The following is a 25881-nucleotide window of genomic DNA, read 5'->3' as shown; positions in this document are numbered from 1 at the left end:
TCTCCATGGGGCTCCATCTCTCCAGCAGCTGCATGGCTTTTCCTGTGCTGGTGGGAGAACCGTCCACATCTTCCCACCCCTCCATGGCGGTCCAGCTCTCCGGCAGCTGCTCCTCCTGGTCTTCCTCAGACTGAGTGTTCACACACACAAACTGCTCCAATTTGTCATGCAGGGAGGCCTGTGGGGTCTCTGCTCCCGCTCCCCATACAAGAACGCAGGATATGGTGAGGCCAAAAAGGAACACCCACGGAGCCATAGGTAGGGGAGTCATACCACTTTATTCTCTCTGGCGGCACTATACTCTCACTGGAGGCTGGATACACACTGTCCGCAAACCACCATCCACACTTGCCAGCCCAGCTGCCATCTTCTTGCTAGCCCCATTCTTTCTCCCTCCTCACACCGCCATCTTTCTTCTCTCTCCTTCTTCCCTCTTCCTTCTCGTAGCCACAGCAGTTATATTGTGGCCAATGGCTCACTGGTTACAGCTGACGGCCAACTAGCCACAGCTGATGGCCATGCAATCACAGTTGGCCATTTACTACCTGAGCCAGCACCTGTCTATGTGAGGCCGAGAGCCTGGGAACTACTCTCTGGGGCTCCGACCTGTGCGAGGAGCCTGGGGGTGAATGCAATATCCTGGACACAGCCAGGCTCTCTGGGCACAGCCAGGGTTTCTCAGGGCACCACCAGTGCTTCTGGGCACGGCCAGACTTCCTGGACTTCTTAGGGTACCACCTGTCTTCCCGGACACAGCCAGGGTTTCTCAGGGCACCACCAGTGCTTCTAGGCACGGCCAGACTTCCTGGACTTCTTAGGGTACCACCAGTTTCCCCGGGCACAGCTAGGATTTCTCAGGGCACTGCCACTTTCTCTGGGAACAGCCACACTTCCTGGACACAGCCAGGGCTTCTCAGGGCACCACCACTCTCTGTGGGCACAGCCACACTTCCTGGACACAGCCAGGGCTTCTCAGGGCACCGCCACTCTCCGTGGGCACAGCCACACTTCCTGGACACAGCCAGGGCTCTCAGGGCACCGCCACTCTCTCTGGGAACAGCCCGACTTCCTGGGCACAGCCAGGGTACCTTCAGGGCTCTACTACTCTCTCTGGGAACAGCCCGACTTCCTGGGCACAGCCAGGGTATCTTCAGGGCTCAGCCAGACCTCTCAGCGCACTGCCACTCTCTCTGTGCCTCTCAGGGTACCCTGCTGGAACAACAGCGACTCACAATCAAGGTGCTTACATATTCTCAATGGCGGCCAGTCAAGAGACAAAAGCAAATATCCCCGAGTTCCACTAACAACAGTTCCCAAACAAACAGTCAAGCGGTCCATTAAATTAGGGATGGAAGGCAATTCCCCATAGTCCCTAGTCATTCGCCAGACCTCACCCTCATCTCCCACGGAGGACTCAGCAAGCGTTACCTCCTGGGACTATAAGTCCTGCATCCGGGCTGCCTGAGCAGGAACTTCCCCGGCCCACAGGGCCGCAACGACCTTTGCTTTCTCCGGCCTGTGCTGGTTGGGGAACGGTCCACATCTTTCCACCTCTCCATGGGGCTCCATCTCTCCAGTAGCTGCATGGCTTTTCCTGTGCTGGTGGGAGAACCGTCCACCTCTTCCCACCCCTCCACGAGGGTCCAGCTCTCCGGCAGCTGCTCCTCCTGGTCTTCCTCAGACTGAGTGTTCATACACACAAACTGCTCCACCGTCCTTTGGAGAGCTTTGGCCGGCACCATATCCTGCCGACTACGCCATGTGTCATGTAGGAGACCCTGCTCGCTGCGCCATTTGTCATGCAGGGAGGCCTGTGGGGTCTCTGCTCCCGCTCCCCATACAAGAACGCAGGATATGGTGAGGCCAAAAAGGAACACCCACGGAGCCATAGGTAGGGGAGTCATACCACTATATTCTCTCTGGCGGCTCTATACTCTCACTGGAGGCTGGATACACACTGTCCGCAAACCGCCATCCACGCTTGCCAGCCCAGCCGCCGTCTTCTTGCTAGCCCCATTCTTTTTTCTCCTCTCAAACCGCCATCTTTCTTCTCTCTCCTTCCCGTAGCCACAGCAGTTATATTGTGGCCAATGGCTCACTGGTTACAGCTGACGGCCAACTAGCCACAGCTGATGGCCATGCAATCACAGTTGGCCATTTACTACCTGAGCCAGCACCTGTCTATGTGAGGCCGAGAGCCTGGAAACTACTCTCTGGGGCTCCGCCCCCACAGGCGAGGAACTAAACTTTTCGTTTTATTTCATGTTAATCAGTTTAAATGTAAATAGCAACAGGTGGCTAGTGGCTACCATAGTGGACAGTACACCTCTATTTGGATCTTCTCTCCAACCAAAGGAAACTCTAATCACTAATGAAAAAAGCACTCTCGTTTTTCCTAGATGGGACTCCAGCGCTAAAGAAATATGATGACTTTTTTTTTTAATGAGAGAGTCTCTGTTGCTTTTTCCATTCCAGCTAAACTTCAGCACCTGCACACTAAGAAAGTCTCCAGCGGAGAAAAAAAATCTGAATGGAGATGTTCCTAGAAAAGCTTATCCAAGAGCCCAGGTGACGCTGGAGGTGTTTCTATCCTATCCACCTCTCCCACAGATTTAGACATTTGCACACACTTTCTCTAGGGAGAAAATGTGTAAGTGTGAAGGACAAACAGTAACTAAAAATGACGTGGTCAACAGGTTTTCCCTGAGTCCAGGAACAGAGGATTGGGCCCCAGGAAATTGCAATGAGAAAAATCAGAGAACTTCCTCTAACCAGCTCTTCATTGAGCGGTTCAGGTATTCATGGTTGTAAGTAGTTCTGGCATTCAGCTTTGTATTTTGGGTTTTCTTCTGGTGATGAAAGGGTCCCAGGTCAGCACAGCCTTTTATTTGATTTAGGTCAAGAGAAACAACTTCCAGAAAACCAAATGAAAAGCAAGACACATCAGCTTCTAAAGAACTTCCATATTTATTTGACATAGCTGTACCATACACATCTCATGCCAACACACAGGAGGCATATACAAACAAACGCACCAGCTTCTGTGTTCCAAAGTCACATGGCAATAAATAAGGAGGGGTGGGTCCTTTTTTTTTCTTTTTTCTTTTTCCAGGAAATGAGACTTCATTTCTTTTTAACTGTACAAAATTTACACTGCGAAGGGTGAGGGCAACACTCCAGAGCTTAGGGGTTCCGGGGCTTTGAGGCCTGAATGCAGGTTCAGAGCAGCCTCTGGGCTCGTGCAGCCTGGAACCTGCCTGTTTGGCTGAGCGCCGTCCTCACATGGGGGGATACAAACGACTCTTGTCTCTATGTGGGCAGCAGATGAGAGTGGGGGTGTCCTCCTCTGTCCACCTGTGCTCTGCCTCCCTAAGCAAAGGAACGCTTGGCACACCTGCCAAACCTGCACCTGCCCCCTCACCAGAGCTAGCAGCATGAAACTGTGCTTTCACTGTGGGCCTACCAAGCAGAGTGTGGGTGGAATGACTTTGCTGCTCTCTCTCTTTTTGGCTCCAGTCACCATGTGAGAGCAGTTGGAGCAACTGCTGCAAAAAGGGCCAACTGACCAATCCAAGAAAGAGAGAGCCATTGATGTGCTTTTTATTTAGCTTTCAGCATGCCCAGAGCCCTTCAGCAGCAGGCAATAAAACAAAACTCATTTCCGCTTAATTGAATTTTTCTTCATCTCACGGTTTCCAATTTTTAAAGTGCAATGTTTAAAAATGAGCCTCCTCTGTCCTTCCAGACCCGGCTGGCTGAAGAGGTACGGCCATTATTTCCATGGGTATAACTAAGTTGTCAGTAGTGGCGTGAGGGAGGGGTGGAGTGGGAGCGTGGGTGCCAGGCAAACAGTCACCCACCTGTGTGGCTTTGCTCAGCTGAAGCCTTCTACCTCCCTCCTGCAAGAGGGCAGTTATTTCAAAAGAACGAGCTTGCGCTTCAGAGAGGGTTGCATCTGTTGTTCTACAGGTTACTTATGCTTCTTGCAAAGTGAACTTCATTACGTGGATCTAATGGCCCCAATTATCTTATTAGATTTCATGTTTTACGTTGGCAAAAAAAGAAAAAATGTAAAGACACGGCCAAATGTTTTTCTTATGTATGAATTTTGCCCTCTTTCTCCTGTGTACTGTGAGCAGCCTGCTAAGAACAGTGTTTGAGACTCTGTCCTCTAAAAAGACAGTGGCACTTGCCTTGCCTTCACATGGCTTGTTATCTTGCATCTGTGTTTCCATCCCTCCCCAGCCCCACTGTTCATGTTATTGGGAATTCCTGGTAGCACAGAATTGTCTTGGCTTCCTACTCCATCATCCCTACTCTTGAAGCCTCAAGAAGAGACCCTACATTTGCAGGCTCCCCAAGCAAAACTCACAATTGCAGCACATACAAAACTAAGGGTGCACTCCAAAATGGATGAGATAAAAGGTAGCCTACAGGCTGATCCCAGGAATTTACGGACCACGTATTTTTAAGAAGCTTAACTGACCTTAGTGTAGTCCTGGGAGGCATTTACAGAAGATGCACAGCCAAGGAGGAAGCATTCATTTCTTCCTTGAGTCTGCCTACCACACACCTAAGTCTTAGCGGTCCTCAAAAGGTGAGGAACACAGAAGAAACGGGCCTTAGGGTTTGGGGCCCCATTGAGTCTCGTGAAAGAAAGGCAGTCCCTTCTTACTTACCCTTTCCTATGCTCCTGATGTTGTTTCAGAAAATGGGAAGCAGGGAGAAGCAAACCTCCGTGTCCCGAGGGGACTGGAGTAGATTCCACCTGCCTAAGTTCCTATGTGCACCCTCTAGAACTTCCTGACGGACAGGTGGTCGGTGCATAAAGTGGGAGGGGCAGCACCACTCACTGCGACAGTGTTTCCCACAGAAGTGCAGTCTGTCACAAAGCAGGGCTTGCCTTGCCCGTGCCTCAGGCGTGGTGGGGGGGTGCTACCGCAAACCCATAAGCTGAGAGTCTGCACCGCCAAGGCCAGAGAGCTCCCCTTCTGAGCAAGTGCAGGACTGGAGTACCACAGGGCCTGGCGTGAGTCCAGCCAGCAACCCAGAAACCCAGAGAGATGCAGCCCAACCAGCACTTAGAACCCTCTGGACAATTTTCGGGATGCTCTCTAAATGATTCCTCCCAACCAAGATGGGCCAAAAAGCTCTGCTAGTACATGGAAGGGGCCAAGACTGCACTCCAACCGCATCAGCTAGCACCGCAGAGAAAGCTCTCGTGTTTTTAAAGGGCTGCAGGTGGGTGTGGACTTGCAGACTCATCTAAACCAACTCCCTCAAAACAAACTCACAATATCATTTTCACCCGACAGGAGGGGGAACCCTGGGAGGCTGGCTTCTGCTGACTTGGCTACACGGACTGCAAGTTTGGAACCCAAATGGAGCTGCAAATGTTTTCACTGATTGTCGTTCTGTTCTCTCCATATTTTAGCTTTGATCGTTTTGTAACCCACAGCCTGTCTAGTGGAATAAATGATACGAGCAAATTAAAAAGGCACATTGTGCTCCGAGGGGACTCATCAGGCAGTCGCTGTGATGGTCCAGGGCCACTCAGCTCCAGCCTCAGAGTCACCTGCAATGGAAACCATTTCTTGCCATCAGGGAGGGATTCACTGATATGGATGGGCTTTCTTACAAACCAAAACGGACAGATATTCTCAGGCTTGTACTTCTGGGGAGGGAAGAGGTCATGTTTTTGACAGCAGAAGAAAACAGGAGGGGGCAGGTTTCAATCTCAAACTGTGGCCATCAACGTTTCCACTGACCCTTCACAAGTGACTTTTTTATTTCGAAAATTAGGTGGTCCAGAAATCAATTTTATTATGCTTAAGGGCTGTGATGTCGCTGCCTCAGGAACCTCAGTTCTGGTGAGAGCACTGGTTTGGGAGGCACCTCAAGAAACACAGCAGCTGGAGCAGAGTTCCCACAGGCCGCGGGGGGTGGCCCACACAGTCGCCTGTGCTCCCAAGCACTGAGCAGCCAAAGCCTGTAAGCAGGGCGGGGGGAGGGAGCCAACAAGCCAGCACCCTAGCGCTGTAGGCCGTGTGCCCTGTGCTGTGTTCTGAGAGGAGGCAGCTCTCGGGCCGCTTCCCGGGAGAACAACGCCCTACAAGCGCTGACCTCCGAGGGATCAGCAGAGGACCTCCTTCCACACTGGCGCACTTTTGATCCTAAAAAGGTAAGTCTTTTTTGATCCTTGAAGATATTCTCTCAAGCCAGAAGGACAGGTAGGGTGGGGAGGAGAGATGTTTAAAAAGGAGGATGATCCATTTCATCGAGCCAAGAGGCTGGGCTAGTTGGAAAATCGGGATAGCCTACACTGCTTCCTGTGGAGATGTCAGAGGTGGGTCCCCCAGCCATGGCTCTCAGCGTCTGGCTTACTCCCTGCCCTGCATGTGCAATGATGCCCAAATTACTGTCCACCGTGTAATCCAGCCCATTGAGCAAAGGAGCGTGGGATGGCAGGGACGATATGGAGGATGGAGACTGGGGGATTCCATAGGGGCTCCCATCCCTCAAGTCCTGATAGGATTGTCCTGTCCCGTCCATGGAGAAGCTCCCATTCATTAACTGTCCGCCTGTAACGTCCCCCACGTTGCCATAAATCCTATTGGTGTGGCCAAGTTCTGAGAGAATTTGATCCTCTGTGGATAAAAGAATGGAGATTTATTGTCAGCCGCCAGGACTCCAGTGATCCCCTGTTCTTCACCACCTGGGAACACACATGACCAGGAAAGAAGCCCGACAATGGCAGCTGCCTTGCTGCCACGTCAGCCTGTCCTCCAGAGACTGACCCATGTCAAGAGGGAAAACCAGAAGCAACACCTGCAGAGACTAAATTCCTAGGACCCAGAAGGCTGGACAGTGTTTGGTAAGCTTGTTGGTCCCATGTCGCTCATGTACTAAGACACTCGGGCTACACCGAGGACGTCACAAATGGAAACTATAACAGGATTTCATCGGAAAGCTCTCAAGCTGAGTAAAGTGCTGGGTGTAGTTGGTTAGGAAACAAGCAGGCCCATATGGTACGGGTAGCTAAGGACCACTCTTAACATGTGTACAAAATCCTTCTGGTCCACCTGGAAAAGTGGTTCAATATCAAAGGACTTGGTTTCTCTATCTAATAAGCTTTTCACCAGGGACAGTGCTGATTTGATTAAGGCAAATGGACCGTCTTGTTTCTTGGAGAACTTCATTAAGGGGATTTAATGGAATCTTTGCCACCTGGAAGAATTCAGCTCTCCAACAGAGGTGGGCAGTTTTAGTCTTAAGAAATAAAGGATTATACAATTACCTGAGAGACCAATGATATGTCAACCTGGGGACCTACCAGCATCCAACAGAAAGGAGCTACAAAACAAGACTTGACAGTCCTGTGCGTTCCCGTCATTGAGTTCAGCAGCTCAGATGGGATAAAGTGGTTTTCCCAACCCCACCGAGAGGTCTGGAAGGTGAGCGTAGGGCCCTTGAGCCCTCCCCAGGGCCCCAGGACAGACCTCTAGGCCGAGCTACAGTCCTCTCAGGGCATCGTGCTCCTGGCAGGCAGCTTGTGCCATCCTCTGCCCCACTTTTCTATTCCCACCTGGGCCTGTGCATTAGTGCCTATCTAACCCTCACCGAGACTAGACTTCAACACCCATGCCTTCTGACAACATGCCCTAGGCCTGCCCCCATTCCAGCCATGAAAATGAAGAGAGGAGGAGAGCGTGTTCCCTTTAAAGGGGCAAAAAGATGCAGGGTCAGCTCCAGTGTCAAATGGCCCTAATTTAGCCTTTTGCCTGTACCTGTGACTGCACAGGACCAGGGCCCTCTGTGGGAGCCACAGGCTCCCTGTCTTCCAAGTGTGAAAATGTGCTGTGCTTTCCCCGAACACCTCCAGTGAGTTGTGTTCACTGATCCCCACAACAGTGCGGTGAGGTGGCCCAGGATGTTGTTACTCCCCGTTTCTAGGTGGGGAAACTGAGGCTCAGGAGTAGTGAACGGATCTGACAGAGCCACAACTGGAAACCCCATGTCTGACCTCAGCCTAGTGCTCTCCCCCTCCCAACAGAAAGCCTTCCACATTCGAGGACTCGATATAGGAGAACAGTTACAGCTACTTGCAAACAACCTAAGGGCCCAAAACATGCAGCCATCTGCAGTTTTGCTGATGCGCCGACTTGACTGGAGCGCATGCTGCAGAGCCGAGTGCAGGGAGACAGGACGAGCACAGGGGGGGAGGGGTTCAGGAATGAGGCCAGGCCCCTTCTCACATGCACAACAATATTGATCTCCCAGGGCAAAGGGCCTGGTGAGCTTGTCCTCCCCATCACCAGAAGAGGACAAAGGGGTCACTCTAGGGGAGCACGGCAGGCAGGCCAGGGCCCCTACAGAGGGGAGCAACGCAGGAGAGGGGCTGAGGGCACAGGATGAGACCCAGGTCCCGTCACAGCTGCCGCGGGCTGGTGAGGGAGCCCCCAGTCAGCAGGAGGGGAGCGGAGGCCTAGGGGAACCCAGCTTCCACATCTCAGCTGCAGGGCTCTCTTGCTTTGTACTTCTTGTCCCATCTTAAAGGGCCACTACCTTGTTCCCCCACCCTTAATGCACGTCGCAGGGGAGAGCCTGTGTTCAGGAGGGAGTCCACAAGGCCTCAGGAAAGATGGCTCCCGAGTGTCAAGGGTTACCGCTTCCCGGGGCCTCTCCCAGGGCCTGGGCCGCGCCCCTCCAGCCCTGCTCACCTCGGAAGCTCAGCTCGCTGTCGCTGACCCCACAGTCCTCTGCAGAGCTCTCCTTTTCCTGCTTGCTGCCTGCGCGGCTCCTCTTGACGCTCTTGTAGAACTGGCCCCAGCGATGCCGCCCCGCGTCCTTCTTCAGGCGTTTCTCCTTGGCCCTTCTGTTCTGAAACCAAACCTGCCACACAAGCACAAGGGACACACTCTGGGGGTGCCCACCACGAATCCACAGCCCCCAGGGTCCCCGAGACAGGGACTGAAGCCGCAGTAGTTTTAGGGCCAGGAGTGTGATGTACCCACCACTCCCTCTGCCTCAGTCTCAGAAATCACTCTCCAGCTTTGGCAAATTCCCCAGGGTCACGGCCTCAGCTCCCTAAGGGGATGAGTGACACCGCAGATGAGGTGATGTTGTGTTTACCACTCCCTCAGCCTCCTCGTGTAGAGGGTACAGACATCCCTGCCCCTGGCCCAAGGCCCAGAAGCGGTGGCACTTGGGCCCGGGATCCCCAGACTGCAGAGGGGCCCTGGGGACCAGGGTAGCCGGTGTCTCACCTGTACAACCCTCATGTCCAGGCCCGTCTCTGAGGAAAGCTGTTCCCTCACATGCCGGGCGGGCTTGGGGGAGTTCTTGTAGGCATTCTTTAACGTCTCCAGCTGCTTCGCTGTGATGGTGGTCCGAGGCCGCTTAGCTCCGGCCTCTGAGTCGTCTGCAATGAAAACCCCTTCTTACTGGGTCCAGCCCACCTGAAGCAGCTGGGCCTTGTCCCTGGGCCTCCTTTCCTCACGTATACTTGCCTGCTATAGGCAGAGCACTGGGGAGGCACGGTGAAGATCAGAGCAGAGTGGTCTGACCCTCACCAACCCCCCATGGAGCCCCTCCTGCACCACAGGCCCCCGAGTCACTGAAAAGTGAGGACACCATCCTGCTCCTTCCCTCAGCTCCCCTGCCCCCCTCTGCCAGCCCAGCCACCACGGGACTCTCGTCAGACCCAAGGTGTACAGTTCCACACATTTCCCTGCCCTGACTGACACTCTGGTTGCACAGCCTTGTGAGTCATTACAGGGCTGTGAAGGGGACCGAGCCAGAGTGAAGTCTGGATCTGGGCTGCCCCACAGTCCTCTACTCCCCGCACCGGGAGCCTCCCGTGGCCTCCTGTCCTTTGCCACGGGATCTCTGGGGTGGCCTGTGCATTCACTAGTGGTCTACAAACTTCATAAATTATGAGTCAGAACCCACTAATGGGTTGTAAATTCAATTGAGTGGATCAAAACATTTTGAGGAAATAAGATGGACAGGATGGGACGGAATGGGATAAATGAAGGCAACCACTGTTTCATGACACTTTAGTTTTTGCTGCGTGAATATGTGTGCTAAGTTGAAACGTGAAAAGAGTTTCTTACTATGGACCACAGACAAAATTGTTTGAAAAATACCAGTCAATGAAGGGTCAAGTTGACAACTGCGTCCTGGCCCCTGAGCTCCTCCCTTGTATCCCTGAAAGTGTGTCTGCCACACTCCTCTCTTCCTCTCTTTTTTCCTTCCTTTCCATTCAAGAAAATCCTCTCTTTGGAACAATAATAATAGCGAACACTTATTAAGCACCTACTATGTGCCTGGTGTTGACCTAAGTAAGAGCTTTATGGGCCTATGATCCTCACAACAATTCTAAAAGGATGTGCTTGGACTCAGAAGACCTGGGATCTTGTTAAGTAAGTGATATGGGCATGTTATGTCACCCATCTGAAACCTGGGGCAATGCACACAGCGGAAGGGGGACTTCTCTTCCCTAAGTCCTCTCTTCTCCTTCAGCGGTTTTTTTTCCTGCAGTAGAGCTGCTGTCATCCTCAAATGCCTGCCACCCAACCCCCTCCCTGGAATCCTGAGCCCAAAGAGGTTGGGGCAGACCAAGGAAAACCTCCAAAACTCTTTAAATTCTGTTGTAAAGAATCAATCCTATGGCCCGTATTTATATAGAGATAACAGCATGATAGCATTTGATGCAAATATGAAATAGTGCACTTTTAAAATATCTATACAGTCTTTACACATAAAATTTGAAAGAATGAAACCACCCAATTTTTTTTTACTTCAAGAATCGCTTAATTTCCAAATAGGTTGGCCTAGGGAATTAGCAATTGTTTTCACCACCACTAGATGGCAGCACCGCTGGTATATACCCCTGTCATCCTGGGTTGCTGGCCCATTGCTGCTCCTGCACCGCGGTCTACGTGCACAGGACTCTTCTTCTTGCGATTAGGGGGACTATTATGCTGTTATTTTAACATTCACTGTTATTATAATTTAAAATCTTCTTTATATCCTATAACAATGTCATCCAAGTATTCATTAAGTAGTGGTGGCCATGCTCATGCTGAAAAATGTACCCAAAAATCAATAACTTTGGTACGGAAGTTAAATGTGATAAAACGCGATGAGGAAGGCCAAGCAAGACCATGCTACCCTAGGCTGTTAATTTAGGAGAGAGCATTCTGCGAGGTATTAGAGATAGTGCTGAGAAAATAAAAAGGAGCATTAAGGCAAAGATACACTTCACCGGTTATGGATTTATGTGCTCCCAGAATACATCCCCCCCCCCTACTTTTTACATTAATTCCTATGGGAAAATTAGTCTTAAAATATGTTCATTTTGAATTATGCAGGGTCTCCTAGCACTTGTCCCTGGCATAAAATGCAACCTCATCATACTGAAAATGCAAATATCCAAGGAGATGTAACAAATGAACAAAATCATTCACACTAAAGTACAAACAGCTGATATTAGATACTTTGTGCAGCACAAGGGAGGGAACTGTAAGCCTGAAAGAGGGTTTAGACTAGCAAGGAGGAATTAAAACATTAAAAGAGAGGGCCCAATGCCCCACAGCAGGACAAAGTCTCCTGCTTTGAATAACCCAGATCTCACAGGAGGGAGGGGCCCCTGCCTTGCCGAGGGCATGAGACAGGAGGAACCCATCAGAAATACTGTGCACCCCTCAGCGACTTGAAAACCCAAAGCAGATCCCACTTCCCTGTTAAGTACATGTCTCTTCCACGCTGATCTCACCCTCACTTAGCATCCCATTCCATAAGCATTATCCTACTTAAGGCTCAGGCAACAGCCCTGTGTGGCAGGTGCTATTATTCCCCGTAGAGAGCTGAGAAGCCAAGGCGCAACCATCTGCACAGCTTCCCAAGGGCCCCCAGTTAAAGAGTGACCGAGCAGAGGTGCCCACCAGGCTGTGTCTTTCCACTGTCCAACAGAGCTCTGCTGTGGCGCAAATCATCCTCGATAAAAGTGTTAGCCCAGATGTGTCGTTCCTGCCTCCCAGCTTGTCTCCCCTTCTCTAGAACCATCCACAGCAGCAGTGGACGCCAGGCCCTGAGTGCTTGGGGTCCAGACGAGGCCTCTCACAATAAGAAGTAGCCGCTGGCCCTGGGGGAGGTCGTGCATTCTTAGTATCTCTGGTGAAGGGCATCAGAGGTCCAAAGGCAGCTTGGGATCTCAGAGTCCATCTGCTTCGATGGCTTATCCCTGACAAGATGCCCTAATCTTCTGTGACATCATAATTGACTCCAAAGCAACGGCATCGAGTGTGTTTTAAGGAACCAGAGCAGATAAATACATTAAGGCAAAGAGCCTGGGAATGGGCTTACAGAGGCCCCGGAAAAAGGAGAAAAGACACTGAAGGCCTGTCCACCATGAAAGGCTAGAGCTGGGGGCAGTGGGAGGAGAGAGAGAAAGAGACAAAGCCCCTGAATGGACGCCACTGCAGTGCTCTCCTTCCCACCTTCTACCAAAGCCACTCGGCTCCAGTTGGCTCACCGACAGGGCCCCTATCAGTTCCCTCTTCCTCCTCACCGCCACAAACCCTTTATTTTAAACTGTGTTTATTAAGCAAAAAACTGCTTTCTCCGTGTATTGATCAGATCTATATAACATGTGTGTGTGGGTCCAGGGAAGATCTAGGAGATACATGAAATTGTTGCTTTTTTCTTTCAAGCCCAGAGCTATCAACAACAGCTGCTTTCCACAGTAACACCCTGAGTTGATTAAAATGCTAGTCAAAGGCAAACCTGGATGTTTTGTGAGTTCGTGCATCTGAGATTCCCAGGTTGGGTTTGGCCAAATGGAAAATTTGGAGCCAGTAGAGGGCACACCCCCTGCAGACACATCTATGAGTGAGCAACGCAAGGGGGGGAGTCGGGGGTGGCCTTCCTAAGGGGACCTTGGGGGAATGGGCTGCCCAGGAATGTGGCACTGGAGGGCAGGGGCAGCTGCTGCTCTGGCTGTCCACCTGACAGCAGGTTGTCCAGGTGTGGTGTGCCGTGCCAGGGCCTGAATTAGCCTCAGCCCAGGCTTCTGCTACAGACCACAGACAATGGCCTCAGGTGCGTGGGGAGAGGGCAGCAGGGGAAATGGGAGTCAGACAGCTGAGTTGGAGTCTCCCTGGATGTGGAAATCGGCTGAGCACTTGTTCCCACATCAGGGGCTTCGGGGACACAAGGAGTCAGTCATTACACCTAAGTCCCTGCTCTCAAGAAGCCCGCAGGCTGAGGGAAAATAGAGCACAGTTAACTGAAGTCCTTGCTGACCATTCCAAAGGGGACTTAGGCCAATGCGTGGGCTCTTGCTGACTGAAGCCCTTGAGGTGGGGCGGGATGCTAAGGGAAATGTGCATGCACCCCGATATACAAGACTAAGGAGCAGCCCCAAGTGTCCACTGTAGACAGAGCACCTCCCAGCCCCGCCCCAGGCAAGGAGCCACCCAGGTGGGGAGCAGAAGTTTCCTGGGGGCTCCTGAGCCCACCAGCCAGTGTGGAAGACAGGCGTGGGCTCAAGTGGCCACCACCTGATTAATGCGTCAGGGAAGCCAGCAAGTGCCCAAGCATTGGGGCTGTTGAGAACTAACTCTCCCTGTGGAGACCTGGGCGGGCGCAGAGGCAGGTGTGAGCAGGGCTCTGAGGGACGCAGGCAGAAGGACGCCCCGGGCAGAGGGCACAGCCTCACGGGTCCGGAGGAGGGATTGTGTGGGGCAGCGCCAGTTACCATTCTGCTTGGCCGTCTCATAGTCCTCCTTGCACACCAGCCGCCCGTCCTCCATGAGGTAGAACTCATCCCCCGTGGCCAGCTGCCGGTTACAGATGATGCAGGCGAAGCAGTGCAGGTGGTAAACGAAGTCCTGCGCCTTGCGGACCACCTGGGTCGGCGGGATGCCCTGCTGGCAGGCCGTGCATTTCGTGCCGAAGCGCCTGTCGGGGCAGCATAAAAGGATCAGGGCACAGGGCATCCGGCTCCCCCCTTCCCATCAGTCGTCTCCCACCCCACCACTCCGGGGTGTCCCCGGACATCAACCCCCGGGCCACCCACTGCTGACCATCTCATCCCTCTGCCTCCAACTGGCCTCATTGTTTTATGTTTGGGCTCTTTAACCCCAAAATAAAGGGGCTGGATCAGAGCCCATTTCCAATGCCTTGTCCAAGGCTGACATCTCCGGGCTCCAAACTGCCCGATAAACATCCATTAATTCACCCAGGACCTAAGGCGCGTCTAAGTCCCCTCTGAACACACAGTTTCACCCTTTGCCTCCTGGTTTCTCCAACTCTACAGTGAGACCTAGAGGACCAGCCCAGAGGGCCACTGCGTGAGCCCATGAGCTGCTGTGCACGAAGCAGACAGCAAATCCACTCTTCATGTGCCCCCACCAGAGGAGCCTGTGTGGCCAGGAGACAACATATGCCAGTGCCACCCTGGAGCTCCAGAGAAATCGCACCTCTCGAGAGCTTCTCTCTCCTGCCTCTCCGCTCTGCCTGGCACACACCAAAGCCCCCGATGCCCACCCCCATCTCCTTCCTATGCATAGCACCTGAGATGTGGTGGTCTAGGGTGGGCTCAGGAATCTGCATTTCCATGTCCCTGTGCCATTCAGGGCAGGAAGTCTGCAGACCTGTTTGAAAAATGCCACTTCAGACTCCACTCCCCTGGTCTACACCCCTTGGACCAGCACCGAGGCAAGAGGAAGGCACCCACTGCCACCCTGGGCTAGGGTTAGGAAGGGACACCTTGAGAATGTAGTCCAGTGGGGTCATGTCAGCTCCTTTCCCCATTCTGCCCACAGACACAGAACCACAGCAGCGGCCATAGAGGCCAGTGGGGCCATTTGGGGCCAGGGTAGGCGTGGGCGAGGAAGGGGGGTTCTCCTCTGCAGGTGAGCCTTCCCCCACTTCAGGAGAGGGGTGGGAGGGGTTGGGGAGGCGGGGGCAGAGTTTAAAACAGCAATCAACCTAATTATTCATGACATTTCACACAGCACAACTTTATCTTCCTCAGGATGAAAGACTTCGCCTAATGGATCTGGGGAAGGTTTGATTTTAATGGTCCTTTTAACTAATGCTTATAGGCAGCCTGATTTCCCCTGAAAGGACAGTACATATTTCATCCACATTAATACCAAATAAATTAATTATGGTCATGGCTATCATGATGAATCCTAGATTAATGCAGAATGATGGGTCTCTTATGCAGTAATGATACCTGCTGGGGGGCTGCAAGGGCCTGGAGCAGGCATGGCCAGCTATTGCCTTAGAAGCCCCCCTCCCGGGGACATGGTGGCACAGCGAGAAGTAGGGGGGTCTCTAAGTCTAGATGGGTAACCCCGAAAGAGCCAGGAGTGTAGCTCAGGGCTGACTGCTCTTCTGAGGCCAGATCTGAGAAGGGTGTTGGGGTGTGAGGGGCTGAGGCATTTGGCTTGGAAGTACCCCAGATGTCTGAACTCCTGGAATGGTTCTTGGTTTTGCGAGGAGGGTGGGGTGCATGAAGCAGGCCTCTTTACAGCCAGCATTCTCAGCCTGAGGCACAGGACAGGCTCTGTAATCTACTCCCAAGGTATTCAAAATTGTGTATCAAGAGGGGTGCCTGGACTTTCAATAGATTCTCAGAGGGATCCAGGGCCCAGAAAATTAGAGTTCATGTTTGTTGAAGCAATAAATCAATGAATAAAGGACTACAATTTTAAAGGCTATGCACGGAGATGGCTAAACGTGAGGATGGAGAACAAAGTATGCTGTCAGTTCTAGAACATTCTGTATCTCCCAGAACACAGGTGAGAACCAGGCTTCCGCGACAGCTGCTATCTAACCACATCACCTATATTAAAGAAGAAGTTCTATCCTATGGAGTGTGTGTGTGTGTGTGTTTGGAGGACAAAGAGAAAGGAAACTTGTATATATATGTGTTACTAGAATGTGTTTTCAAAATGCCTGCAGTTTTTATATCCAGGCCAGGCCAATTCTCAAAGCAGGGATTCAAAATGAAACTGCAACCCCACCCGCCAAATAAACCACCCCAAATCTGGGGTGTCCAAAGCCTTTACTACAAACATTGGAGCAGAAGCAGCTCCAGAGAAGAAGTGGAGTTTTCCAAAAAGCAAGTCCTATCTTGTGGACAAAACGGGGGGACAGAGACTGGAGCGGGAGGGAGGGCTGAGGGAAGACTCCAGGACAGAGCAGGGAGCCCCTCCCCCGCAGCTTGTCCCGCAGAGAGGCCCACCTCTCTCACCACCACAAAGCAGACAGTGGCTTTCAGTAACCAGAAACCCAGTTGACACCAGCGCCCCAGAGACATGAAAGATAACGGGGGTATAAATTTAATCTACATACCGACAGTGATTCATGTGTGAGGGTGGCAAGTGCACAAGAAAAATGAAAAATAAATGGACTTTTCCACCAGCGTTTTTTAGCAATTGAAGCAATTTTCCTGATTGTGGGATTTATACTGATGGTAAGTGGAAGTTGCTTCTTATTACCTTTTTCCCCTGGAGCACATCCAGCAGGAAGCTTGCTGAGGGGACGGCATGCACCCCTTGAACCCCAGGGCTCCCCCAACATGGCACAGCCCCAGGGGGCACCCTACCTCCACTTCTGGTGAGAACCATGGACCCAGAACAATGTGTTATCCTGTGGGGGGGCAGGGGGGGCATGTGATGAAGACACTTCGTTTCCAGAGCTAGGACAGGCCAGAGTCGCAGCCATGGCCTGGATAGGTTACACAACTCGTTCTGTGACGGGTACAGTGAGACGGCCATAGTTAAAATTTGCTGGTCCGAAACAAGGTCTAATGGTGAACTTGGCTGCTACACAGAGAAACAATGGTCTAACCAACCTGACCAAATTTAAAGGGTGCTGGGGGTGGGGCCAGAGCTGAACACCAACCATGGAAGACGCTTCCTGGAGATTTCCCAGGCGGTACCCCCTTTATCCTATCACTGAGCACCTATTGTGTGCAGGACCCTGCCCAGTCGGGTGCAAACTGCACTGGGCTCCCTCACCAGAAGGACAATCTCTGGTCAGCCCTGCCTGGCCAGGCTTCCGGGGAGCCCGCAGGGAATGCAGCTAGAGCTGATTTACGTTACTTCCCTCCTCAGACCAGCACCACTGGCAAGTCTCATATTGTACCCAGCATGGAGTAGGCGACAAAGACCCACGGGATGGGTGAATGAATGCATGCCTGCATGAAGGCAGGATTCACACGCAACATAATAACTGCAGCTCCTATCGAAAGCTTTGCCAAGGAGGGAACTGAACCTGAGGTTGAATGAGGCCCACAGTTTCCTAAAACGTAAACTTTCCACCCCACTCTGTTGTCATCGTCACACTCATTCCACAAATATCTCCTGGGAGCCTGACCTGAAAGATGGGCATGAGGAGACCTTCTAACAGATGGGAAACTGAGGCTCAGATTGGGGAGGTGCTGGGCGCAGCTCACCCAGGCAACGAGTGAGAAAACCAGGGTTTGAACTCGGTGCTTCTGACAACACAGCTGGCACACAGTGGGCAGCAAAGGCAGCAAACATCCACTGAGAAGCGGCCAGGGGGCCCCTACCCTAGATTGGAACTTGGGTGGAGGGGCCTGTGCTCCTCAAGTGTCCCCAGCTTCTCTGAGCCACTGACCATGAGGCTCCAAGCCCTGCCATGCAGGGCTGCCCTGGGTGCCTTCGCCCCCGGGGGTGTCCGTCCCACACATGAACTAACGCTGCTCATCACCTTCCATGTTCCCAGAGCCACGTCAGACGTGAGGGGCCTGGACCTGCTGGCTGGAAACTGTACCAGACATGATTGCCGACATTCAGGGGCTGCTCCTGAGCCTGGGAAGGGGGCCAGGCCTGTGTCCTTGTTCTCACGCTCTGCTCCAGTGCCCAGCCTGGGCTCCCCCCTGCCTGTCTATCTGTCCACCCCTGCTGCTCTTGACAGGCCTGGTGGGGGTCACCTGACAGGTCTCAAGTGCAGGGGGTGCTGCAGAAAGAGGGTAACAAGTAGGCCCTGCAGGCACCACATCTTCTAGAAACGGGCACAGATATTCTGGCACATTCCTGGCTTTAAGTTCTGTCCTGTGATCAGGTCAGCTACCATATTCTGGTCACCAAAACGCTACAATAAAAGCAGCTCCCACTTCCGAGCACCTACTGTGTGCCCCTGTGAGTACATCGTCTCACTTACTCCTCCCACCAGCCCTCAGGCCCCAGCCCTGCTCCCCTCCTGTGGTAGTCATTGCCACCCCTACCACCTGCCCCCCATCCCTTGGCGAGTTTGGCTCCTACCTCACCACCACTGTCACCATCCCTCCTGCCATATTCTCGGGGACATTGAGATCCACATGACAGTCCTTCCTGTCTTTGCCCTCTCCATTCTTTGACCTCTTCTCCTGAAGGTCATGGCGTCCACCCTTTGTCAGTCACTCGCTCCCATGGTCTACCCCACACCCTTCTGTTACCAGAAACTGCAACACCTCCAGGAATAACTTCCAACCATCTGAGGTCCAAGCACCACCTCCTGTCCTCCCAGCTCACTCTTTGCCCAGGACTCTGCAACCCCGCCAGGACTAGCTAACCTTTTCACTGTCTTCTACTCCCCTCGTGGCCTCCATTCCTCCTTCCCCAGCAAAGGTGCCCTGGTCCATCTTACCAATCCCTCCCTTGCACACACCCTCAGCTCCCTGCTCAGTGCAACCCTCCTCCTCCTCCACCCAGAGCTGAGAGCCGACTGGGCTCACCTTAAGTGTATGCCCTGCACCTCAAGAGGACCCGTGAAACCACCACACACCTCCCACCCTCCCAGATACCTTCTCTTTCTCAAGCCCCTGACCCTCTGTCTCGGCTGGTGGCCTGGCTTCCTATTTCCCTGGAGAAAAGAGAAACTCTCAGCAAAGACCTGCCATGCCTTCCCAACTCTCCTGTCCGTCCACCCACCGCCAACTGTCCTCTGCTTCCTGTGCTCCTGTGCCAGGCTGACTGCCCACCTGGGCACAGAGTCCATTCCTTCTTGCCTCATAAGATCATTCTCCCAGCAATTGTCCCCTTTGCCGCCCCCATCACTAATTTTTCTCTCTACTAGATCCGACCCAGCAGCATACAAGCATGCTATTATTTCTGCCACTTTAAAAAAGCCCTTTTTGACCCCACAGCTCCCCGCCTCTACCACCCATTGCTCTACTCCCTTGAGAGCGACGCTCCTCACAAGAGGGGTCTATAGGCAAGGTCTCTAATGCCCCTGCTCCCACGCTTCTCTTGAATCTACTCTGACGGTTAATTTCATGTGTCAAGTTGACTGGGCCACAGGGTACTCAGATATTTGGCTAAATATGATCCCAAGTATGTCTGTGAGAGTGTTTTGGGTGAGACTAACATTTGAATCAGCAGACTGAGTAAAGTAGACTGTCCTCCCCAGTATGGGTGGGCCGCGTCCAATCAGTAGAAGGCCTGACTAGAACAAAAGGAGGAGCCTCCCGAGAGTAGAGGGAACAGCTCCTGCCTGACTGCCTGGAGCTGGCACACTGACCTGTTCCTGTCTTTAGACTCAAACTGACACATCAGCTCTCCTTGGGTCTCCAGCCTGCCGGCTTTTGGACTGGACCTTACACTCTCAGCTGTCCTGGGTCTCCAGCTTGCTGACTGCCGATCCTGGGGCTTCTCAGCCTCAAAAATCACATGAGCCCATCCTTGTAATAAATCTCTCTCTCTCTCTCTCTCTCTCTCTCTCTCTCTCTCTCTCTCTCTCTCTCTCTCTCACACACACACACACACACACACACACACTCACATGTCTCCCCTGACCTTACGACAGCACTGGCTCCCTGCCCCCTCCTCAGGACACTGCACTTACTTGGTCTCAGGACCCAGCTGTCCTGGTCTGCTCTTCCCCTCTGGCAGCCTCTCCACCATCTCCCACACCCCGTCCCCGTCTGACCCCACTCCTCCTGGATGTCACTTCCATCTCCAGCCCAGAGCTCTCACCTAACTCCAGAACAGTGTGTCTCTCTGCCTGCCCTGCAAGCATCTCTACTTAGATGTCTAAACTCCTGACCTTCCCCAGAATCTGTTCCTCCTGTGGTTTGCCCCATCGCAGAGAAGGGTGATTTCATTCTTCGAATCGCTCAGGCCCAAAGCTTTCGATACCCCCATCAGATTTGTCAGCAAATCCTGTTGGCTGTGCGCAAAATTACATCAAGAACTGAACCACCGCCCACCATGTCCATCTCTGCCCCCCTAGTTCAGGCACCACCAACCCTTGCCCACAACTGCTTCTGTCAAGGTCCCCTGACTTCAGCCCTTGGCCTGAATCTATTCTTCACACAGTAGCCACACAGGGGCCCTGAGTCAGGCCACCTCACTCCCCCGCTCAAAGCTTTCCAGTGGCTCCCCTCTCACGCAGAGTAAAGATCCAAGTTCCTTCCTGGCCACCAGGACCCTCCACCATTCAGCCCCCATTGCCGTCCTAGCCTCAGCTCAGCCCGTCTGCCCATTCCTCCCGCCAGCCATGCTGGCTCCTCAGCCGGCACTGCTTCCTCAGCTTGGAACACTGCTTCAGATAGCTTCGCGGCTCACTCCTGCATTTCCTATCAGTCTCCCCTCCAGTGTCGCCTTCCCCAGGGGCATTCCTTGACCACCTCTGCACCCCCCAACCCTTCTTCTTCTCTCTCCAATGGATGTACTGTGCATTTCTTGTTTCTTTATTGTCTTTCTCCCTCTCTGGAAGGGACATATCTGTTTTGTTCCCTGCAGAATCCAGTACCTAAAGCAGTGCCTGGCCCAGGCTATGTGCTCAGGGACTATTTGGTGACTAAATAACATCTGCCCCATGTCTATAGCAGGCTTTAATACAGGTACCCCCATTTGTAGAGGAGGAAACGAGTTCAGAGAGGTCAGGTAACGTGCCAGAGGCCTCACAGCCATAAATGGTGGAGCTGGGATTTGAACCCAATGCTCTTCCCTACTCTTGGCCGTTGGGAGGCAGTCGGGCAGGGATGGGGGGGCAGCCAGCCTCCCATGGTGGGGAACTGCCACAGCACAGCGCACCATCCCAAGGAAACAAAATACTGCATAACTTAATTTTATGCTTTAATTGCTTGGCGGTGATTTACAGCGGGCCGTATATTATTTTCCCAGCTGACACTTCCCTACATGTATTTCTTTTATCTATCAGCACACTTGACAGGTAAGTTGCTGATATTTACTGTTACTGTATGTACCAATATTGCCAACATATATCAGCACCACCAGCCATGTCATGGGCACATAAAGTTCTGCCCGAGAATGGTCAGCCTTCTCCAGACATAGACAGGGGCCACGTTTGGAGGCCTGACACCAGAGGATATTAACACTTTGGGGAGTGGGGACACAGCCTCCCCCCGCCCAAGGCACACACTCGCACATACACTTCCCACGCCTACCAGAACTGCCCCCAGTGCCCTGCTTTTTATTTGGGGTATTTAATATAATGTTCTTCTTTTTCACAAGGATTCAATATTATTTTGAAATGAATGCTACTGGAAAAGCCTTAGAACCAGCGACCTAGTCCAACTCCCTCATTTAACACAGAAGAAAACTGAGGCCCAGAGAGGGATAGTGACTTGTCCAAGATCACACAGCTCAGTTAGTGGCAAAAAAGGAGCTAGAGTCCAGCTGTCCCTTTCCCTCAGCCACACTTGTCCTCCTTCCTGCTGGGGGTAGGTTTGCTTCCCAAGAGACGATGGGATGTATAGAACCCCTTCCTCTTCTATAAGAGCCCAGCCTCCTCCCTTCATTTCTGTAAATGTGCATTAAACATGTAGTATGCACCCAGCACCATCAAGTGAACTATCTCATTTAAACCACACAGCAGCCCTTACAGGTAGGTGTTATTATTCCCTTGACACAGATGGGGACAGGCTGGGAGCAGTGGGCTGATGGCCCAACACCACTCTCCCTCCTTCCCATTCCTTTCCTCCAGGAAGGTTTCCTAATCTTCCCTCTTTATTCCAGGCTAGTTCTTCTCTGCCAAGGTGTTAACTCAGCTGTTACCAAATTACCCTGAACAGAAGAGCCACCCCTGACTCCTGACGCTGGGCCCAGAATCCACACTTTTAACAAGCCCCCCTGCAGATGTCCCCTGTATGGCTGTTCCATGGACCACTCTTTGAGAAACCCATGCGATGGATGCACTGGGCCCTCCTGTGGCATCTGCACGTTGCTTGTTGTTTCTCAAGTCCCTTAAGACCCAAGGACTCATTCTGAATGGTGGTGTGGCAGGTGCTGAGACAGGCAGTGGCCCTACCCACGCCCATCACACCACACCCCAGGCTAACCCACTGTGCTGACCCACCACACCCACCACGGAGCCCACGTCTGGTCTGTGGCTTCTCCTTAAGCAGGGCGTCCAGGGACACAGACAGATCCCCAGGAACCAGAGCAACAAGCCAGAGACTGGCTCTCACAGGAGCCCCGCCCCCACTCCTGCCATATGACCTCAGCCAGAGAACCAGCAAGAAATGGGGTTGAGCCAGATGGTGGCCCTGAGTGCTAAGCATGCAAGTGTCAGGAGGCGATGGGGGCAATGTGGCCAGAGCCCAGCCTGGCAGGAAGAACAGCTGATTGGGAAAGCTTCCAGCAATGCAGAGGTGTGGTGACAGGGGCCTGAGGACAGAAGCAGCAGGGATGAAAGAGAGGGCATTTGGGAGGTGGACCGTGACTGGGTCCCTGAATGGGGGGTTTACGAGGCGAAGGAGAGAGATGGAGGCTGAGCCTCAGCAATGAGGCAAGTGCACTGCTGACTGGTGTGTTTTCCTGGGGTAAAGAAGCTGCCCACACCTCCCACTCCCAAGTCACCCAGATCCCTCTTTGCTTGCGGTCCCCACTTGCATAGCCCAGGTGCCACCTGACTCCCAGGTGTAACTCTTTGGTTCCATACAAATTCCCCCAAGGCAGCAAAGTCTCTGGGATGCAGGTTCCACAGATGTCAGGAGGCCATCACCAGGGGCTGGGCTGGGGGAGGGCTGCGGGGGTGGGCGGGCACAGCTGAACTGAGTGCTGGAGGCAGGCAGACAGATAATCCTCGGACTCATCACCCCTGATATACAGCCTCAGATCCCAGGGGGAGCTGCTCAGCTAAGTAATTGCTTCTGCCTTGATTACCGGCCTTCGCAAATGACTGTGGGCCTGGTCCCACCAGTGTGTTTGAATCTTACAAATGTCCACACACTCTGCCACTATCTGCACCATCTGATCGTTACCTTAAAAGGTTTAATTTGCTTAGCGAGGGAATTAAACTATAAACTATTCAGAAATTATGGAAAGTCGCACGTCAAAGAGACCCTCCCCCTGTGAGTTCCTTAAGCACATTTTGAGAGACAGAGAGAGAGAGAGAGAGAAAGAGAGAGAGAGAGAGAGAGAGCTATAGGTGTGTAGTTATCAGAAATAACGAGTTACCTGGCAAGAACCTGGCCCCAGATTCGACCCATGACCAGCCCCAGAACTGAAGGGGCCTCTTCTTGGAGTAACAGGGTGCCAGTCAGCAAGAGATGGCCACACAAGCACAAGCACAGCTCCGGTCCCTCAGGCCAGAGCTGGAAACCTCACTCTGAGAAGTGAAGGTGAGGGCTGCAATTACTGCCACAGAGCTCTGGACCACACAGGGAAGGGTGCCATCCTGTGGGGAAACTCATGCGGGCTTCTTACACCACCCCCACACCCAGAGGTGGGCAGTGGTTCCAATCGCCTGACCTACCATCGTCCCAGGACACGGCCCCACCTCCCACCCCAGGACTCTGTCTGGCCTGAGGCCTTTTGTAGCCTCTGCCCCCAGGACCCTCCTCTCTTTTTCTCTCCTCCTATGTAGATAAAACCATCATGACCTTATTAAGAACCGCTGCTACTAATAATGATAACTAAGCACTTCGTTCTTTCATCATACTCACTCCTCATAGTAACTCTGAAAAGGAGATATTTTTATTCCTATCCTTTTTTAGAAATGGGAGCGTGAAGCTCAGAGCGGTCTAATGCCCCAAATCCACACTGAGCCGGGATTCAAACCCACACCTACTCCCTCTATGAAGTCCACCCCACAGAGAGATGGAGCTGGCTTTGTCCCATCTTAGCCAATGTCCTGTGGGCATCTGCCCAGCGGAGAGCTGGATGCCCAGGTCACCAGAGTGATGGGACAAGGTCACTAGTGAAGACCTGACAGGAGCCAGCGAAACCACCTTGTGGCCAGGCCAAACACAGAGTGTGCGGGAGCTGAAACAGACTGTTCTGAACTGTGGGGATAAATCAGCGGCTCCTGGGCTCCCAAGGACGCTGCTTACCTGCCCTTGGCTGACAGCCCTGCCGACTGCGGGAGATTGACTGGCTGGGGGAGGAGCCGAGCCGCCTGGCCGGGTGAGCAGCCCACACAGCCACCCGCTGACAAGCGACACAGCAGCCCTCATCCCAGTTGGTGCCCGACAGTGCCCATCTCTGCCCACCAGGCAGGGCGACAATGCCCATCTCTGCTGGGGGCAGGGAGACACCCCCAGAGAAGCATGAAGTTCTAGACAGGAATACCCTGGAGTGGCAGTCACACCTCCGACTTCCGCCCAACCCCTCTGGCAGACAGGTGGGAGCACACACTGCCAGTTGCCAGGGGTACAGCCTGAAGCTCCCCACAGGCCTGGAACGTCCTTGAAGGCTCTGCGTTAATATGTGTATGACTGTGGCACTTTGATTCCATAGCTATGTTTGTTTTCATAGTATAGGGATCGCTGTTTTTTTTCCCACGTCTTCATGTAAATCCACATCTTTACCCTATGGTGCGTCCCCAGCATACGGCCGTGTGCCCTCCCTGCTCTGCCAGGCTACCCTCACCTCCATCTAAGGGCCATTAAAAGTCATGTCAACGGGAAGGTCTCAAACCTGGGGTGAGGGGTGGAAGGGGAAGAGGCTGGAAGCCAGCACAGGCCCCTGATCCCCTGGCCCTCCAGGGCTGTGGGTCAAGTGGCCACAGTCAGGGCCAGAAACCCAGAGATACTGATCGAGCACGTGGTATCGTGCTGACACGGTTTGTACCGTCTCTTCTTCCCGTCTCCCAGAAACTCTGTGGGTTAGAACGAGTGCCTCTTCACAGATACAGGAATAGGTTCAGAGAGGTCTAGGCACTTGTTTGCTGACAAACAGCTAGTAAAAGACAGGCCAGGAATTCAACAGCATTCCGTTTGGGTTCCCCAAACCACTCTGCTCATAAAATGTTGCAAAATGCTCCAGTGTGCCAGGTCTCCTGAAGCAGCCACCATTGACATTCCCATTGTTCCTAAAGACACTGGAGCGCAGAAATGTCAAGGAACTTGCCTCAGGGCACCCAGCTGACAGATGCAGCGCTTGAACCAGTTCCTGCAGCACAGACCCCGTCCTGTCTTCACTGCACTTCAGAGTAAGGGAGCTGTCGGGCTCCTCCCAGGACCCAGTCAGCGACGAGGAGGGGTCCCGGAAGCCCTGCTCCCAGAGCCCTGCCCTCCCCAGACCCTGGTCCCTTTGCAAGGAAATAGGGGACCCATAGGGGACACATGCATGCAGGACACACAGCCCAGAAAGGACCTGCTTAGCAAATGCAGTGCAAAGAGTTGTTGGCTCCTCCGCTTCTGACACACCACCCTGCATCAGTTAACCGAGTGCCTCTCCTCTCGAGCCTCAGAATCTTATTTCCTTCGGAGACAGGGGATCCAAGGACCCAAGAAGCAACAACAACAAACAACAGCAAAAATCAGCCAATGTTACTGAGCAAGACAGAGTTCAGCCCCAAAAGAAAAATGCAACAACCACAGAGTACAACCTACAACACATCTTTGTCTGTGCACACACCAACATCGCCCTCTGCTGCCAGTCACCA

General features: G+C 52.8%; 1 protein-coding gene across 2 annotated transcripts in view; it reads right to left on the bottom strand.

Moving 5' to 3' along the window:
• Positions 1-4120: 4120 nt before the first annotated feature.
• Positions 4121-25881, bottom strand: part of LHX4 (LIM homeobox 4) — a 43348-nt gene continuing 21587 nt past the window's right edge. For both annotated transcript variants that reach the window (XM_019737051.2, XM_074322254.1), the window contains exons 3-6: positions 13763-13965; positions 9267-9421; positions 8721-8892; positions 4121-6647 (exon numbers count right to left, since the gene is read on the bottom strand). In XM_019737051.2, the coding sequence (XP_019592610.1) occupies positions 6253-6647; positions 8721-8892; positions 9267-9421; positions 13763-13965 (925 nt within the window). In that variant the 3' untranslated portion in view covers positions 4121-6252. The remainder of the gene's footprint in view (positions 6648-8720; positions 8893-9266; positions 9422-13762; positions 13966-25881) is intronic.

This window comes from Rhinolophus sinicus, linkage group LG17 (genome assembly GCF_036562045.2).
Source record: "Rhinolophus sinicus isolate RSC01 linkage group LG17, ASM3656204v1, whole genome shotgun sequence".
Lineage (NCBI taxonomy): Eukaryota > Metazoa > Chordata > Mammalia > Chiroptera > Rhinolophidae > Rhinolophus > Rhinolophus sinicus.
The sequence above is the reverse complement of the archived record's forward strand: the minus strand, read 5'-3'. Positions and strand labels throughout refer to the sequence as shown.